This window comes from Rhinatrema bivittatum, chromosome 2 (genome assembly GCF_901001135.1).
Source record: "Rhinatrema bivittatum chromosome 2, aRhiBiv1.1, whole genome shotgun sequence".
NCBI classification, from domain to species: domain Eukaryota; kingdom Metazoa; phylum Chordata; class Amphibia; order Gymnophiona; family Rhinatrematidae; genus Rhinatrema; species Rhinatrema bivittatum.
In genome coordinates this window covers 402,935,476-402,955,335 of record NC_042616.1, presented here as the reverse complement: position 1 = coordinate 402,955,335, position 19,860 = coordinate 402,935,476, and the positions used below count along the sequence as shown (strand labels likewise).

The following is a 19,860-nucleotide window of genomic DNA, read 5'->3' as shown; positions in this document are numbered from 1 at the left end:
TGACTCCTGGACTCTGACCTCTGCCTGCTTGACCACGTCTCTAGATTCTGGCTCTGTTCCTAGTCTTGTCATCACCTACGCTATTCTGGTCCTCTTTGTTCCACCTGACCTCCAGTCTTGAGCCTGACCACGCTCCCCTTCTTGTCTGTGGGCACGCCAGACTTCCATTCTTCCAGGAGACCCTGCGAGGCCCACCTAAGTCCAAGCGTCCTGGGTCCCTACAGGCTCCTCCTGGGTGGACCTTGGACTTCCAGTGGTGAAGCTCATCCTAGCCTCTGTCTCCTCCAGTGCTCCACCCCCTGGGGGAATTTCCTTCCTGGTCCCTCCCAGGGAGTTGTTCTCCACTGCTCCAGGACAAGGGTCCATCCCTGAGCGCAACAATGAATAGTCAGGACCCCAAATGGGGTAATAAAACCTTCAACTGGGGTCACAAATGCTTCAAATGGCAATGCGCTTCAGGCACTAACAGCAGTAGCAGCAGCAGCAGCATCATTAGTAATGGAAGTCAGCCTGAGGCCTATAACCCTTTTTTTTTTTTAAATTTACACTTTATTAATTTTAACATTGAAACAAGCATATTACTTACTTCGTACAGAAAAATGAAAATATGATGGAACAACAAAAATAAAGAAGCAAATCAATTAAGAGCAACATTTAAGTTACATCAATTTTCAGAACAGGAAAATTTAAAATGGGGCCCAGAAATATAATGAGAGATAAAGGAAATAGAAAAAGAAATTGGCTTAACGTTACAGTGATTCTTCAATATTGATTATCTTGTAGTTTATTCTCCAGGTATAGCATTCACATTCCTGGCATTCATGAAGGATTTCAGTTGTTCCAGAAATATGAAAATAAAACTTTCCCCATTACCTCTAATTCAATATCTACAGGGATATTTTAACATAAAAGTATACCCTAAAGATAACACTTGGGCTCGCATTATTAAAAAATCCTTCTTCCTCAATTGAATTTCCCTAGATAGATCAGGAAATATTCTCAATGGTTGTTCATGGAAATGAAGGCTAATATTTTTGAAATATCATTCCATTACATCATTAACATCACTTTCCACTATAAAGGAAACACATAATGTGGATCTTTCTATAATTTCTACTAAAGAATTTTCAAGATATCGTGTTAAATTAGAAAGAACTTCTATTTGGGCTGGATTGTCTCTTTTGTTGGTATGTGGAATGAAGAAAACTTTATTTAACATTGGAATCTTCTCATTCTCATATTTCAGAATTTCAGTAAAGAATATTTTTAAGTTAATATGTATTTCTTCACCCAATACATGTGGAAAGTTCAAGAATCACAAGTTTAAATGTTTGATTTTCTAAATGTTCAGCTCTCCTTGATAGATATCAGTAATCTTTTACCAACTTTAAGTTACAAGCCGACATTTGAGTTGTTGATTGTTCCATCTTTTTAGTCCGTTTTCGTATTTCTTGTATCTGGCCACCCAAATTTGAATTAAGAGATTGTATATTTAAAGTTAAACTTTCATATTTGTTCTGGGAATCCTTCACTAAGCCACCCTGGCTTACTACCAGATCCCACATCGCCTCCAAAGTAACCATTGCAGGTTTAGGGGGAAGTTGAAACAATTCCACCCCCTTTCCTACCGTGACCATACTCGGGATGTCCAGCATCATTGCCTCCATGATCTTCCCTTCCTCCTCCAGGGAAATTTCCGTTGAAGGTATTCACTCGGGTCCTGCAGCCTCCCTCAGAAATACTGTTTCCAGTATGCTAGATGAAAGTTGCAGCAGCAGGTTTAGCCCTCCGTTTCGAGATCCCCCTCCCGTCACGGGGCTGATGTCATCAACCTGTATCTCTTCTCGGACAGTATGGCACATCGCTGGCAGTGGCGGGGGTGGACAATCAGGGAGGGCTTAAGGTTGTTTCCCCAAGCGTATCTGGAGCTCCCTCTCCAGGGTCCGCAGAGGAGATTCCTTCCACTTTCACCACCATTTGAGTTGCAAAAGATGGCATTGTTCTCTGTCCAGAAGGTAAGGTCGATTCTGGGGGAAAGGTTCGAACCTTGCTTTATAACCCATTTTGAATTGTGAAATGCAGACCTGATGTGCATACCATGCATTTGCACAGGATGGCACATCTGGGGGGGGAGGCGGCAGCAGCAGCAGGAAGATTATGGGGTTAATGATGGAGCCTAACTCACCGCCAGTCAAAATGAAGAGAGACCGTGGGCTCCAGCATCCAAAAAAGAGGAGAGGCCCAGTGCCAGAGACAGTCGTGGAACAGCCTGTTTGCATATGCGTGTGAGAGAGAGAAAAGGGAAGGAAGCCTGCCTGTGTGTGTGTTTGTGTGTAAGAAGAAGTCTGCCTGCATGGGTGTGAGTATATATGTGAATGGGATCCTGCCTGTGATGTATTTATGTGTATGTGTGAATGGGAACCTGCCTGGGATGTGTGTGTATGAATGGGAGACTGATTTGGATGTGTATTTGGGAGTCTGCCTGGGATATGCTTGTTTCTGTGTATGAATGGGAACCTGCTTGGGTTATGTGTGTGTCTGTATTTGAGTTTTTCCTTCCTCTCCCCCATTAATCCACAACAATCTCAGGGCATCTGGAAATAAAAAGTTCCCAGGTACAGAGGAAAGGATTTTTTAAATTCTTGTTTTAATTATTACTTGGTGTTTAATGTCTCTTTTGAAATATTTTATTGGTGTTTGGGAAATTTTGCATATTCTATTCATTAACTCTTTTGAAATATTTATTCTTTTTATGATTATGGTTTCATTAATACAATTGATCTTTTATATGTCTTGATTTTATTATGTTTTATGATAAATGGTAATGTTTTTGTTTTTCATTGTTACTCTGCTTATAAAGATTGGCTTGTTCTGGGTTCCAGTTCATTTCTTCTCAGGACATTTCTATTTATATGTTATGCTCAGGCTTGTGGACCCTTGGGCCGACGGGAGCATGGAATACCTTGGGGGAGGACCTGAAGGTTCTCCCGTCGGGTGGCGAGGCAGGAGCCGAAGATGTGACCGGTGGACCCTCGATACTGTAGACAGGCGTGATGGTGGAGGTGGAGCTTCACCCCTGGAAGCCTGTGGTCTCCCCGGGGGGAGCCCGAGGGACCCGTGCCGCTGGGACTTAGGTGGACCTTTGAGAGGTCAAGCAGCAATGTATGGTGCAAGGGCTGACTGGAGCTTCACCCCTGGAAGCCCGCGGTCCCCCCGGGAGGAGCCCGTAGGGACCCGGGCCGCTGGGACTTAGTTGGGCCCTTGGAGACGATGGTCAGAAGGAAGTCCGAGGTCGAAAGCCAGAGGGTCGTCGCTCACCAGTCCGGGGTCATGCACCAAAGGATCACCACTTGCCAGTCCGAGGTCAATACCAGGAATCACCAAAGCCAGTCTGAAGTCAATACCAGGAATCACCGCTAGCCGATCCGAAGTCAATACCAGGAATCACCGCTTGCCGATCCAAAGTCAGGAACCAGGAAACCAAGACGAGCTGGAACAAGGAATCAAGACGCTGGAACTCACCAAGGCAAGCAGACTCAAACAACTCTCACAGGAGACGTTGCCAAGTCAAGGAAAGGTCAGAGGAAGTCTCCTTTTATACTTCCTCTGACCCTGTGATTAGGAATCAGCTGTGGCCAATTAAAGGGACGAGGTCCCTTTAAATCTAGCGAAGAGGCGCGGCCTCGTGCCTAAGGATGGTGGTGGCCATCTTGGATCCGGGCCGCAGAGGAGAGCGGTGTCGGCCGCGAGGGAGGAGCAGGGACGGTTCTGGTCCCGGCGGCCAGCCCGGAGGCCTGCGGCGCCGTGCGGGGGTGCCAGGCCCGGCGCAGGGCAGTCGGCCCCGCTGCGGTCAAGAGTCCGGTCGGGGAACGAGGTAGGGGGCCACGCCCATGGACGGCCGCGGGTGCGGAACACAACATTATACTTTCTAGTCTCTTTATTCTGTATTTGGTTAGAGTCTGTCTGTGTTCTGTAGATGTGATTCAGGTAAGATATTTTGCTGGCATGTAATTTATGTGTAGGGATCTAAAGCAGTCTGATCTGTTTTCTTTTCCTAACAGGAGGTATATTGGTATTCTAGAGCCAGATGTAAAATGTGCAGTGTTGCCTTTTCATAGATAAGGTTATTACTATTTGAGTGCTGGCAGTTAGGGTTGCTTTGGTTTGGGAGGTTTACTATCTTATAATTGTATTTATGTGTATTCATGGCTTTCTGAGGACCAAGTTCACACCGATCATGCATTACAAAAGGTCCAATTCCATAAGAGTTCCAAGGGTCTTTTTTCAAGGGCTTTCTACTTGGCACCATAGCAGTACATGTAAATAAAATATGTATGCTGTCAGTGATATTTTTGCCTCAAAGATTACTTTTGAATGTTCTTTTTCAAGTAAAATCTGTTATAAATGAATAATTTAATTGTATGTGTCTATAGAAGGTGTGGGAATGGGCGAAGCTTGTGGGCAAGGCTGTAGGCTTTGCCAAGGGTACTTAATACCCTTCCCTTCACTATGTGGCCTGGGACCAATCTGGACTTTGTCCCAATCACATGAAAAATGGTGCCCTGGGCCCCTTTCAGGGACTGATGACCAGTTGTTAACATTTGGGGGATTGGGTCAGTGGGAATTTGGGGGCAACATTGAACACCAATTACTTTTCATATACCTTTTGGGGCTGGGGGAGGGAAGAGGGGCTCTATACTCCCAACTATTTAGGGGGCTCTTGGGGCAGGAGGGAGAGAGGGAGATCTTTGCCTTTAATAATAATAATAATAATAATAATAATAATAATAATAATAATATAACCTAAATAAAATTCAAATGTATCCTCACATAACCCCAACCTCCCACCAAATGAGAATCCAATTTAACAAATGCCAAATTTCCTCTGTGGGCATCCAGATCTTCTTTCCTGCTTGCACCTGTTAAAAGAAGTGACACAAGGGAGGGCTAAAACTCCCCCCTGATCTGCCTCCCTCCCCTCCTTCCTACCCCTCCCCTCCCCCATACTCCAGAACTCCCCAAATTCTCCTCCATCAGAGTTGGCTAACAGTGTTCTTGTCAGATCAATGAGGGATGCCGAGCTGCCACGTGCACATACAGTGAGTCCTCCTGCTGGCTCTAGTTGTGTCTTTCCTGGGTTCTGGGTAATGAAGAAGGAATATTCTTGGTATGGAGAAGGATGGATCAGAAGGAGAGTTTAACTCCACTTTTCATTTTTTTTTTTATCAGGTGTGGCAGGGAGGGAGGAGGACTGAGGTGTTGTACAGATAAATTTGTCATTTTGTTAAATACCATGTGCCCATTAGGAGGGAGGGTGAAGGATCAGGGGTATATTTGAATTGTTTTTATCATGTGCCTGCCATTAGGTGACTGGGAGTAGGATCAGGGTGCAGGCGAGTTCACATTGTTTTATCAGGTGTCTAGAGAGAGATGGGGGCATTGGGGGACTTTTGTGTATAGAAGATTGGGGAGGGCTGGCTGGACAGGATTAGGCCTGCTCTAGCAGCATCTAGTTTTGTCCAGCTAAATTAAACTGATTATCTTTGAATTACAGCTATCCAGGTAGGTATGAAAACCCCATCCCGGAAACATCTCTGACTGACCCCTTTTGCCTGGAGTGAATATTCAAGGAGTTACAGGTAGAAAATTAGCATATATATGCATAAGTAGCTTGTATGCACATATATGCTATTTTATAAACATCAAAATTATTGCACATATTGTCATTTTTGCACGCACATTTACCTGCACGAAAAAGGAGTGGGCTAGAGACATTCCAGGGTGGGCCCAAGAGATATGCATGTAACATGCTATTTTATAAGAGATGTGTGTGAATACTTTACTTAACAACTGTGCAGTGTTACACCTGCTATTTTACTGCTCAACTGATAACAGACTCAACTGTTATTTGCTATCATTGGTTGGGATTCTCTGAGTGAACTGGAGGGGGGGGGGTTTCAGGGCGAAATACTAGAAGAGTCTTGGTAAAATAGAAATGGACAGGGCAAATTGGTGATTTCAAATATACACATATTTCAAAATATATCTACTTCTGTGAATAAATCAGGGTTTTATGCAGACAAGTTATATTTTTTATATGTAAAGGGGCGGATTTTAAAAGGCGTGCGAATAGCCTACTTTTGTTTGCGCTCCAGGCGCAAACAAAAGTACGCTGGATTTTAGTAGGTACGTGCGGAGCCGCGCGTATCTGCTAAAAACCTGGATCGGCGCGCACAAGGCTATGGATTTTGTATAGCCGGCGCGCGCCGAGCCGCGCAGCCTACCCCCGTTCCCTCCGAGGCCACTCCGAAATCGGAGCGGCCTCGGAGGGAACTTTCCTTTGCCCTCCCCTCACCTTCCCCTCCCTTCCCCTACCTAACCCACCCGCCCGGCCCTGTCTAAACCCCCCCCTTACCTTTGTCGGGGGATTTACGCCTCCCAGAGGGAGGCGTAAATCCCCGCACGCCAGCGGGCCTCCTGCGCGCCGGGCCGCGACCTGGAGGCGGGTACGGAGGGCGCGGCCACGCCCCCGGACCGCCCGGGCCGTAGCCACGCCCCCGTACCCGCCCCCAAAACGCTGCCGACACGCCCCCGAAACGCCGCGACGACCGGGCCCGCCCCCCGACACGCCCCCGACACGCCCCCCTCGGAGAACCCCGGGACTTACGCGAGTCCCGGGGCTCTGCGTGCGCCGGGAGGCCTATGTAAAATAGGCTTCCCGGCGCGCAGGGCCCTGCTCGCGTAAATCCGCCCGCTTTTGGGCGGATTTACGCGAGCAGGGCTCTGAAAATCCACCCCAAAATGTTTATAAAATAGGTAGCTAGGGTTCACGTGCTGCGGTGAGCAGAGGAGGACGTGTTCCTAAGAGCTCCGGGTGCCATGCTCCATTAATACCCTTTCATTGCAGCCTCCAACTCTTTTACATAAGAACATAAGAAATTGCCATGCTGGGTCAGACCAAGGGTCCATCAAGCCCAGCATCCTGTTTTCAACAGAGGCCAAAAACCAGGCCACAAGAACCGGGCAATTACCCAAACACTAAGAAGAACCCATGCTACTGATGCCAGTAATAGCAGTGGCTATTCCCTAAGTATAATTGATTTTTTTTGTCTGCAAACACAATATTTTTCTGGACTATATGTCAATTGCTAACTATATGCAGCGATCTCCTCCTGGGATGCCAATAAAAACAGGCAAGAAAGATAAGGAGAAAACTAAGATTGCCGATACCAAGATGGCAACTGTACCCGACCCGACATGTAACCAGGGCCAGAATGGGAATGTGACTGAAGAACTCAAGGCTGCAGTCTTAGAGGCCTTAGATATTAAACTTGCCTCCATCTCAGTGCAAATCACCGAAGTCCGAACCGTGCTGACAGACTTAAACCCATGTTTTGAACAAGTTGAAGGCCAGGTGGCAGTGCTGGAGGACGACGATCTTGCAACTACTGCCAAAATTCTAGCACTTGAAAACGAAGTGACAGTATAGTCCTCTAAACTCCACGATTTAGAAAATAGAAACCGGCAATCTAATTTACGCTTCCTTGGCCTTCCAGAATCTATTGCAGACCGGAATTTGGGATTTTTTTTAGAATCATGGCTGCCAGTCTCTCTTCAGCTTCCTGATCTCCACTCTACACTAAAAATTGAAAGAGCTTACAGGCTGGGACTGTGGAAGGAACGGGACCCTAGACCATGAATAGTCATTGCAAAAATCTTAAATTTTGCACCCAGCAGGCCATCTTACAGGCCTTCCTGAAAATGCTGGAGCTTTCCTACAACTCAGCGAGGGTAAGGATATTTCAGGATTATTCTGCTCGTGTTCCAGCCATGCATCATGGATTCTCCCAGATCTGTTCTGCTTTATTCAAGAAACAGATTAAGTTCTCACTCCAATTCCCGGCTCACCTAATGATTTGGCATTTTGATGGATTTAAATTTTTTGACTCAGCAGTGGAGGCATAATGTTTCAGGACTCAATTGCCTGTGAATAACTCTCTATCATGGAGTGTATTACCAGCATCCCTAACCGAAGTGGAAATAAGGCTTTTGGTCTTCGATAGGCGCCATTTGTTGGCTGCCCATACACAACCGAATGATTTCAGAAATTAGATCTTTGTCTGTGATCTACTTCGGACCCATACATTACCTATGGAACTGATACTTAACCTATGTGGTTACAGACATAATTCTGCTGAGATTAAGCCAACCTCTGAGTATCCCAACCATTTCCTTAATGCTGTTTGATTTTTCTACTTCACAGGCTATACCATAACACCACAAGGAACTGACCATTTACTTTTTGGTCTTTGTCACATGGCCAATATTAATTTTAAAATTTTAGCTGGTTTATTTTATTTTATATTGCCAATTACCTGTTTTCAAGCTTGTTGACAGAGAGGTTTTTTTTCTTCTTTCTTTTTTTTTTTTCCCTTTACTACATTTGGGGCATGGCACCCGACCACATTGAGTACATGACTTCCCATCCCAGTTTCATGGTGTTTTCCATAGTTTCTGATGAGATGGGGGGATGGGAGGGAGGGGAGCGGGTTGGTTGGCGGGGATGTTTACCTATCTATATTTTGTTCTGATTGTGGTGATACTTGTGTACATTTTGCTTATCTGAGTGGGGGAGATCTGTGAATGTGAGAGAGTATCTTAGTAACTGACCAAGGTTGGGGATGGTTGCATGGTGGAGGACTTGGTACATTACCCTGGGGGTATCATATAATCTTCTCTCAAGAGAATACCTATTAATGCATACCTATTACCTAGACAGTTGGTGGAGAAACTGGCAGTGGTTTTTGTACAATCAAGTGGTGGGTTACTCCACTCTCTTGTTCCACTATTTAATGCTAAGTTGGGTGACGTAGTGAGGATTATCTTGTGGAACATAAATGGGCTGGCTCCCCCATGAAACAGCAGAAGGTCCTACATCAACTCCAAAAATGCACTTCCACTGTAGCTTGTTTACAAGAAACCCACTTGAACCCAAGTGGAAAGCCAGAAGCTAGTAAAGGGTTGGGTTGGCCCCTGCCATTTCACTCCTGCTAAAGGAAAGAAAGCGGGGGTTGCTATATTGGTTAACAATTCTGCCAATTTTCAAGTATCTAAGTTGGTGCATGATGTGGATGAGAGATTTGTGATGATAATAGGTATGCTAAATGGTAAAGAGATCACTATATGCAGCCTATATGCACCAAATAGCTACTCTCATAGTTTCTTTGTTTATGTCCTTTCTCAATTGGTATCTCATGCTCTGGGAACGTTGGTGGTAGCTGGCGATTATAACTTTACACATGATCCTCAGCTGGATAAATGCCCATCTGGACCACCTGTCTCCAATAAAGAGGGCAAAGGAGTAGCCTTTTTATGTACAGAACATGCTCTTTTAGACTCTTGATGTATTCTCCATCCAGAAGAGAAGGACTACATGCACATTTCTCATGCTGATGCTTCCCTATCACACATTGACTATATTCTGATATCTAGAGATGACTTATCTTCTTTAACTAATGTGACTATTGGCCCACAGGTTATCTCAGACCATGCAATTATTTGGATAGACCTACAATTTTCGGTCTTGGAGCTGGCAGAATGTTTTTGGAAATTCCCTGGCTTCTTATGTAAGGATCTGGATTTTCAGAAATGTTTGCAGAAACGATGGGAAGAATTTTCTACCCATAATCAAAAACCTATGGTCAACCCTCAATTATTCTGGAAAACTGAAAAAGTGGTAATACTTTTCAATATATTTATAAATGATCTGGAAAGAAATACGACGAGTGAGATAATCAAATTTGCAGATGACACAAAATTGTTCAGAGTAGTTAAATCATAAGCAGATTGTGATAAATTGCAGGAAGACCTTGTGAGACTGGAAAATTGGGCATCCAAATGGCAGATGAAATTTAATGTGGATAAGTGCAAGGTGATGCATATAGGGAAAAATAACCCATGTTATAATTACACAATGTTGGGTTCCATATTAGGTGCTACAACCCAAGAAAGAGATCTAGGTGTCATAGTGGATAACACATTGAAATCGTCGGTACAGTGTGCTGCGGCAGTCAAAAAAGCAAACAGAATGTTGGGAATTATTAGAAAGGGAATGGTGAATAAAACGGAAAATGTCATAATGCCTCTGTATCGCTCCATGGTGAGACCGCACCTTGAATACTGTGTACAATTCTGGTTGCCGCATCTCAAAAAAGATATAATTGCGATGGAGAAGGTACAGAGAAGGGCTACCAAAATGATAAGGGGAATGGAACAACTCCCCTATGAGGAAAGACTAAAGAGGTTAGGACTTTTCAGCTTGGAGAAGAGACGACTGAGGGGGGATATGATAGAGGTGTTTAAAATCATGAGAGGTCTAGAACGGGTAGATGTGAATCGGTTATTTACTCTTTCGGATAGTAGAAAGACTAGGGGGCACGCCATGAAGTTAGCATGGGGCACATTTAAAACTAATCGGAGAAAGTTCTTTTTTACTCAACGCACAATTAAACTCTGGAATTTGTTGCCAGAGGATGTGGTTAGTGCAGTTAATATAGCTTTGTTTAAAAACGGATTGGATAAGTTCTTGGAGGAGAAGTCCATTACCTGCTATTAAGTTCACTTAGAGAATAGCCACTGCCATTAGCAATGGTTACATGGAATAGACTTAGTTTTTGGGTACTTGCCAGGTTCTTATGGCCTGGATTGGCCACTGTTGGAAACAGGATGCTGGGCTTGATGGACCCTTGGTCTGACCCAGTATGGCATTTTCTTATGTTCTTATGTTCTTAAGTCATCTCCTATGTTGCTTCACGTAGACGTAGGACTAATGCTGCTATTTTACAATTGGAAGCCCAACTTAAAGAAACTAAACAAAAATTGATAGATCATCCCTCTACAACACATTACTTATCCTACTTTTCTATTTTGAAAGACTTAAACTTTTTATTGCAACAAATCCCTACAGGTCTCCGAACATAATTTCTTCTGCTTTGGAAACAAAACTGGTAGATTCTTAGCCAATCTGGTTTGTTCCCATAAAAAGAAAACTGTTATCTCACATATGAAGACCTCTCAAGGCCAAACAGTAACTAGCCAGAAAGACATATGTGAGGTTTTCGGATCTTTTATGAAACCCTTTACACAGATGCCGTTACAGGAGGCTCCAAAGAGGAACAGGTATTTTTTTTTAACATCTTTCTCTACCTAAACTCTCAGATGCCCAGCTTTTTTTTCCTCAATAGACCAATCCAGTCTCTTGAAGTCATAAATGTGATCTCTACAAGTAAACCTAGAAAAGCCCCTGGACCCGACGGATTTTCATTCGACTTCTATAAACTCCTAAAAACTCAGGTAGCTGACCCACTAACCCTTTTTTTCATGGATGCACTCAAAAAAATCCTTTTCACCCCATTTTAAAACAGCTCATTACACTATTGCCCAAGCCTGGAAAGGACCCTCTCTCCCAAGCATCCTACAGACCTATATCCCTACTTAATTGTGATTTATAATTTTAGCTAAGGTGTTGGTGGATGGCTTAGGTATTATACTCTCCCATCTCATTTCAGATATCAAGTAGGCTTTGTGAAGGGTAGAGCAGCCTGTTCCCACTTGGTCAAGCTCTTAATGGCCCTTTCCACATGCACCCTCCAACATGTACCAGCGTTAGCCATTAGCATTTGATAGAGTGCCATTGCCTTACCTTTTCTCATTGCTTGGCCAATTTGAATTCCAGAGAGATTTTCTTACTTGTATTTCCCTCTTATATGCTAACCCGATATCCCATATTGTAGCAAATGGTCTCAGATCGGCAGATGTGAAAATTGGCCTTGGGGTTAGACAAGGATGCCCGCTCTCCCCTCTATTATAAATTTTAGCATAGACCCATTACTGTGAAAGATAAATCAGGCATCAGATATTTTAGGTTTCCAGAAAGGTCACTACCTGTTCAAAGTCACAGCTTTTGCAAACAATATTTAAATTTTCCTAACCAGCCCAGAGACCTCCTTGGAACCATTACTCCACTTACAGATGGAATATGGTAAGTATGCAGGCTTGCGTATTAACCAGCATAAGTCCGAAACTCTAGACATGGGTGGAAGGGTACGGTTGTCCTGGAAGGGCCCCTTCCCTCTGAAGTGGGTCAAAGGTAGCATGAAATATTTGGGTATCAAGGTACCCAGCGATTTGTCTGACCTATACTCCGTCAACATACGCTCTTTACTACACACACGTAAGTGGAGATACATGCATTAGTGCCAGGCCATGCCAAATGGGCGGGCTGGGGCGGGAATGGGCAGCCCAGGGGGTGGAGCAGGGCGGGCCAGGGGGCAGGCCGGGACAGCACCATTCATCTCTGTCCTGGAGCCTTGAACGCCGGCCCGCTGCCTACGCACGCAAGTTATTCAGGTCGGACCCTGAAGTCACCTGTACAATAAAAAGTAAAAAAAAAAAAGCGATTTAGAGGGTGGGGAGGAGAGGGGAAGGGAGGTTAGGGTAGGGGGTAGGAGCGGGCTGGGAGGGAACTGGGGGAGCCCCAATCTCATTGCCATGTGAATTTGAATATTTTTATCCCCCCTTCTGCACGCCGCCCGCACATACGTGCACGGATTATAAAATCTGGTGCGTATGTGTGTGCGGCGCACGTATTTTATAACATGCGCGCACCTCTTATGCGCACAAGAGCCAGGCCTCTATCAAGGGGTGGTCCCGGGGGTGGGGAGGGGCAGTCCAGGGCGGGGTGGAGGTGGATGCCGCCTGTACAGCGGCCATTTGCCACTGTGTCGGGGGATCATGCGCCGGCAGCCTGCCGGTGTGCGCAACTTACGCCAGCTCAGGAGCTGGCGTAAGTTCCAAAATAAAAAAAATAAGAAAAGGTAGAGGCTTCAAAGGGGGTTGGGGAAAAGGGAGGGAGGGTAGGGGGGTAGGAAAGTTCCCTCCCAGTCCGCTCCTTGATGCAGACTGGGAGAGAACTGGGGGAGGCCCAAACTCGTCGTCGTGCATAAATAGGGCAAATCTCCCCCCCACTGTGCGCACCGGCCCGGATGTTATAACATGTAGCGCGTGCACATGGAGGCACACTTGTATTTTTTTTAAATCTACCCTTTAGTCTTCCATGATGGCTTTATCTTCCTTACGTGGCCCTTTAAGTCCTCGATCATCTAATAGTCCAACCAACTATCTCACAGGTTTCCTGATTCGGATATATTCTAAAAAGATTTTATTATGAGACTTTGCCTCTATGGCCAGCTTCTTTTCATAAAAACATAGAAATATGATGGCAGAAAAAGACCACATGGCCTATCTAGTCTACCCAGCCATCTAATTTAGATAGTCCTTTCAATTCCCATCTCTCCTCAGAGATCTTCTGTATTTATCTCATGCTTTCTTGAATTTAGAAACCATTTTTACCTCCACCACCTCCACTGAAAAGCTACTTTATGCATCCATACTCTCTCTATAAAGAAATATTTCCTTAGATTACTCCCTTTTCACCCTCATCCCATGACCCCTTGTTCTAGAATTTCCTTTCCATTAGGTTGGCCTCCTGTGCTTGGAAACCTTTGAGATATTTAAATGTCTCTATCATATCTTCCCTATCTCGCCTTTCCTCTAGGATGTACATGTTTAGATCTTTGACTCTATCCCCATATGCTTTAGAACAAAGACCACCAGTGATCATTTTAGTAGCCATCCTCTGGACTGAGTCCAACCAGTTTATATCCTTTTCAAATGAGGTCTATTCAAGGACCTATACAGGGGCAATATCATCTCCCTTTTTCTGCTGATCATTCTTCTCTATATGCACCCATGCATCCTTCTGGTTTTTGCTATCACCTTATCCACCTGCCTGGCCAACTTAGGATCATCAGAAACAATCACCCCCAGATCCCACTCCTCTTTTCTGCTTAGAAGAATTTCACCTCTAATACTGTACTTCTCCCTTGGGTTTCTGAACCCAAAATGCATTATTCTGAATTTTGTAGCATCACATTTTAGCTGCCAATTTCTAGACCATTCCTTGAGCTTTGCTAGATCCTTCCTCATATTTTCCACACCTTCCTAACTGTCAACTCTGTTACAGATTTTGGAATCAAAAATCACATCAAGCTTTCACAAAATATTTTAAAACAAAAAATGCAAATTATATCAACATGGATTAGAGATTACTTAATCATAAGGAGGAAAAAGACCTCAGAACCTTATATGCAAGTTCTCCATGGAAAACATAAGCATATAGATAGGTAGATCAAGCAAAGGTCTTTAAAAACTCTATTTTTAACCTCTTTTATTGTAAATCGAAAACATAAAACAATTTTATTTTCTCTTTTTTTCTCTTTTTTATTATATATAATGAATAAGAAGTATTCAATTTTTTACAACTGTAAATGTCTTCCTGGTTAGGCTTATGAAACTGGCTTGTGTGGTTGGCTAGACCAATATAATGAGGCTGAATGTTAAATGTCAAAAAAGATATAAAATATCAAAAGAAACTTATCTTGTTCTCACTGTGTATCAGCTTGAACTTGTAGACACTTGTCTGTGTTCCCAGACGTTGAAAGGCTAAAAAGCCCAGAAACTTTAACTGTTGAGTTAAATGCCCTAATATATCAGGCTGGATATCTCTAATGCCGAATCCCTGTGTTGCCAATGCTGATGGTAACTAACGTTTCGCCAACAGACTGTTTCAAGATAATTTCTGGAAGATGAATAATTATTTTAGATTTAAAAATGACTTTCATCAAAATTATTTTTAAAAATCATCCTTAATTACCTACTTTAGGATTTCTGCAGTATTCAATGTTTCTTCACCACGGGAAACTGCTGCTGCCATCTTTGAAAAAAGCACCTGTGCATGCGCTCTACATTTGTTATCATGTTTAAGCAATGAAATTGTAAAATGCAAATGATGATCCAGATTTTGTTATAAATGCTGAATGTCTCTGTTATGAATTGGTATGTTTGTGAACTGTGGGTCAAAGTGAGTGATGACACCGCCCACAGGGAGTGGTGTCATCATGCCTATCAGGACTCACACTGATAGGCATGGTCTCAGCATCGTCAGACACAGCTGTAAAGTAGACTTTATTAGGAAGGAAGGAATAGCAGAACCCGCAGAGCGGGGATATAAACACAGTTCTTGTAGTGATGGTAATGCCAGCAGTAAGATCTAGAAGTGACCCGCAGAGCGGGGTACGCTGGAGAGTTCCTCTTGCAGAGTAGAGTACCTTGAGTGTGCAGATCCGGTAGTGGCCCGCAGAGTGGGGTACGCCGAGGATTCTGTACTGTAAATGGTAATAGAGGTGCAGGAGTCCTGAGGAACTGCTGGATGATGAAGTTGCACTCTGCTGCGCAGAGTGGGCTGAAGAGACATCGCTGATGGGAGAACTGTAGTGGCCTGAGGCACAGGGTATGCCATAGGGATTCTCCAGCATGGTGGAAGTAGTAGCAATAAGTATGTACTTTTATTTATTTATTTATTTATTTATTTTTTATACTGACATTCATGACAGGTCATATCATATCGATTTACATCAAACATTAGAAGATTAGAAAATTACATTTAACAGGGGGTAATAACTTGGCCAGAAACACGGGTAGGACCCTGGTGAGAGCAACCTAGAGCTGAACAACCTTGAGAGGGAAGGTGCCAAGTGACTAAATGAGAGTAAAAATGGGAACGAGATTCATTAAAACCAGAATAACTTATATCTTATGTATCACATGCTGTGGTATCAAGGAGTGAGGGTGAATGGGAAGCCGGGTAGGAAGGGAAGGGTGAGGGGGGGGGAGGGTACCCATTGGGGGGAAGGGGTACCCATTGGGGAACAATGGAGCAATTTGAGTCAGTGAAAAGACCTACAAGTTTTTAAGGAAACACTTGTTTAAAAGCCAAGACTTACGTTTTTTCTGGAAACGCTTGTTTAAAAAGGCAAGTCAAGTTTTTTCTTGAAGGTCAGTGGGCATTGTTCTCGGCGTAGATCTGGGGGTAAAGCATTCCATTGAGAGGGTCCAGCTGTGGAGAAAGCACGTTTCCTAATGGATGCTTGGAGGGAAGACTTGGTGGGAGGAGCGTGGAGGGTGTCTTTTTATGCTGCTCTAACCGGTCTGGTGGAGGTGTGTAGGTGAAGAGGGATAACTAGTTCAAGTGAAGACTGCTTGTGGATAGTCTTGTGTATAATGGTGAGGGCTTTGTGAAGGATTCTGAAATTAATGGGAAGCCAGTGTAGATTCCTTAGAATGGGTGTGACATGGTCTCCTCAATTAGTGTTGGTTAGTATCCTTGCGGCGGCATTCTGGAGCATCTGTAGAGGTCTGGTGGTAGTAGCGGGGAGGTCTAGAAGGAGAGAATTGCAATAATCGATTTTGGAGAATAGGGTAGCTTGGAGAACTGTGTGGAAGTCGTGTAGGTGGAGGAGTGGTCTAAGCTTTCTAAGAACTTGTAGTTTGTGAAAGTATTCTTTAGTTGTATTGTTGACAAATTTTTTTAAGGTCAGACGGTTGTCCAAAATAACGCCAAGGTCTCTCACTTGGGCCATTGAGATCGTTGAGGAGGTGGGGGGGGGGGGGGGGGGTTGTTGATAGAGAGGTTGTTGTCGTCCAGCGAGATGAGAAGGAGCTCAGTTTTGGTTGTATTGAGGACAAGGTTGAGACTGGAGAGGAGGAGGTTGATGGAGTGTAGGCAGCTGTTCCAGAAAATGAGGGTTTTGGAGATGGATTCTGTAATAGGAATGAGGATCTGTACGTCATTGGCATAGATAAAATGGGTTAACTTTAGATTGGCGAGTAGTTGGCATAGGGGTAGGAGATAAATGTTAAAGAGCGTAGGAGAGAGGGATGATCCTTGAGGGACTCCAAGCGTAGTACTGATGGAGTGGGATTCTTTGTTGCTTATACTAACCTTGTAGTTTCTGTTACTGAGGAAGGACTTGAACCAACTGAGGGCAGTTCGGCGGTTGATGAGAATTGATTCACTGTGTCAAAAGCTGCTGAGATGTTGAGCAGTGCCAGTAGAAACGGTTGTCCTTTGTCTAAGCCCATAAGTATGCTATCCGTGAGCAAGATTAGGAGGGATTCAGTGTTTAATGATTTACGGAATCCAAACTGAGCGGAGAAGAATATCTTGTGATCATCTAAGTAGTCTGAGAGTTGGGTGTTGACAAGTTTCTCCATGAGTTTAGCGATGAATGGGAGGTTGACGATGGGACGAAAGTTAGTGGGTTTAGTTGGATTCAGATAGTTTTTTTTAATAGCGGTTTAAGGATAGCAAGTTTCAGAGTGTTAGGTACTGATCCTTGGGAAAGGGAGCAATTTATAATTTCAGCCAGTGGTTTGGAGATGGTTTTAGGAATTGTGAGCAATAGTTTTGTAGGGATGGGGGTCGGACGGGTGAGAAGAAGGTTTCATGCTCTTGAGGATGGATTCGATTTCAAGGGATGAGGTAGGTTCAAATGACTCCATGTTTGCTTTCTTGTTGTTGGAGGAGGAGTACGGGAAGGGGGCTGGATGTTGGAGGAGATAAGTGGGGCTATGAGGTTGGAGATTTTTTTCTCAAAGAACGATGCAAGTTCATTTGATTTAATTTGGGCTTGGTCATCGTGGATGGAGGGTGGGGAGGGATTCGTGAGGTCTGAAACGTATGAGAACAAGGTCTTCACGTCAAAGAGGAAGTCGTGTATTTTGCGGGCGTAAAAATCTCTCTTTATACGTAGAATGGTTGCCTTGTAGGTATGCATGGAAGCTTTGTAGGCAGATAGTGCAGCTTGGGTGGGGCTCCTTGCACCATTTGAGTTCTTTGGGTCTTAGTTCTTGTTTAAGATTCTTCAGTTCTGGGGTGAACCAGGGTTTTTTATTCTTAAGGGCTGGGTTTAATTCTTTCGTTATCAGAGGGCATATTTTATTCGCCACGGAGTTAGTAATTTCAAGCCAAGATGCGAGGGCTGAGTCTGCGTCAGAGAGGTTTAGGTTTTGTAGTTCCGTAGGCAGGAGGGAGCTGAGGTCATCCATAGAACAGGGTTTTCTGAAGTGAATGGTGGTTTTGGGGATAGAGATGGTAGGGTTATGCTTTATTGAGAGGTCTGTGGTGATCATCGAGTGGTCTGACCACGGAACTGGGGTGCGGGGGGGGGGGGGGGGGGGGGAGAGGTAAGTGTGAGGCCAGAGTTTATGAAAATGAGATCCAGGGTATGGCCTGCTTTGTGGGTGGGACTATTGATAATTTGCTTAAAACCCATGGCCTTGAAGGAAGACAGAAGAGCTTCGCAGTTTGGGGAAGGTGGAATCGTGTCGATGTGGAGGTTGAAGTCTCCCATGATGATAGCTGGGGAGTCAGTATTTATGTGTTTGGCGATGAGTTCAATGAGGGGAGATGAATCTGAGTCTAGTAGCCCTGGGGGGGGGAGGGGGGAGTAAATTAGGCAAATTTGTAGACGGTTTGATTTGAAGAGGCCGATTTCGAGGTTGGAAGCTGGTTTCATGGTCTGAGGGATTAGTCTTTGCTCTTTTTTTTGCAGCTAAGAGTAGGCTTCCGCCTCTTTTTTTGGGTCTGGGTATTGAGAATAAATCGTATAGTTGTATAGGTAGTTGTATAGGTAGTTAGGTATTTGTATATAGGTAGTTGTATAGGTAGTTATAAAGAAGTCCTAGGCAGAGTCCCGAAAAGTGAGTTGTAGATTCTCCAGATAGTAAGGCCCTCCGAGGAGCAGATAGCCAGGACACAAAAAAGCCCCTGAGAAGCGGGTACTTAGGGCATCCAAGTAAATGAGACACAGGAATAAGTCCCACCAAAATATGTAATTCAGCAACTATGAAAGTTTTAAGTACACCAGCAGGATGACATCATACAGAGCGGACGCCCCCGAGGTTCCTGCCATGATGTGTACATAGGAGGCACAATTGCGCGCATGCCCTAAGTTATGCCGGATCCAAGATGGTGGTTGGCAGTGCCCATGCTGTCCCAGGGATGCAGTGGAAGGCGGCATTTGCAGATGGAGACTGCCACTCGTCCGAGGATAGCCGGTGCAGGGAAAAAAGAGGTGAGCATGAGAGGTCGCAGCCATCTGCGACCGACGGGTGCAGCAGTACCCCCCTTCTTAGGCCCTCTCCCCGGGGGTTTTGCCTTCCTTGGATGTCACAAGTGGAACTGTTGAATCAAATCCTTGTCCAGGATGTTACTTGCAGGCTCCCAATTGTTCTCCTCCAGTCCATATCCTTCCCAGGATATGAGGTACTCCCAGCGTCTTCCGTGCTTCCGCACATCTAGTATGTCATCTACCTGATAGGTGATGTCCTCTTCTGCAGAAAGAGGTTGAGGTTCAAGTATCTTTTGTGAAAACTTGGATAAGATGAGCTGTTTCAGAAGAGATATGTGGAAAGCGTTATGGATTCTCAGAGAAGCTGGCAACTGCAAGCTGTAAGTCAGTGGTCCCAGGCAGCGGGTTATAGAGAAAGGCCCAATGTAGCGAGGTGCGAATCGAGCAGATGGCAGCTTGAGCCGGATGAACCGAGTACTGAGCCATACTATTACGTCCGTCGACCGCGGAAGCCACGACCGAACATGCTTACCTCCCCGGTTGCGGGCGTTCTCGAACTGCTGAAGACTGCTGAAGACGCCCGTAGCATGCCACATCGCCCTTCTGGGTCTGCAGGCCTTTATCTCTTTTTTGTCAGGAGCGGCGGCTATCAGCATGTTTGATAGCCGCCGCTCAATTTTGCCAGCGTCCAGTTTCCAAACCTGTGGCTGTCAGCAGGTTTGAAAACCAACGCCAGCAAAATTGAGCGGTGGCTGTCAAACGTGCTGATAGCCGCCACTCCTGTCAAAAAAGAGGCGCTAGGGACGCGCTAATGTCCCTAGCGCCTCTT

General features: G+C 44.7%; 1 protein-coding gene across 1 annotated transcript in view; it reads right to left on the bottom strand.

Moving 5' to 3' along the window:
• LOC115083303 (vomeronasal type-2 receptor 26-like) overlaps positions 1–19,627 on the bottom strand; it is a 71,670-nt gene extending 52,043 nt beyond the window's left edge. Inside the window, exons 1-2 of the mRNA XM_029587107.1 lie at positions 19,564–19,627; positions 19,134–19,293 (exon numbers count right to left, since the gene is read on the bottom strand). Coding sequence (XP_029442967.1) covers positions 19,134–19,293; positions 19,564–19,627 — 224 coding nt within the window. The remainder of the gene's footprint in view (positions 1–19,133; positions 19,294–19,563) is intronic.
• Positions 19,628–19,860: the final 233 nt, after the last annotated feature.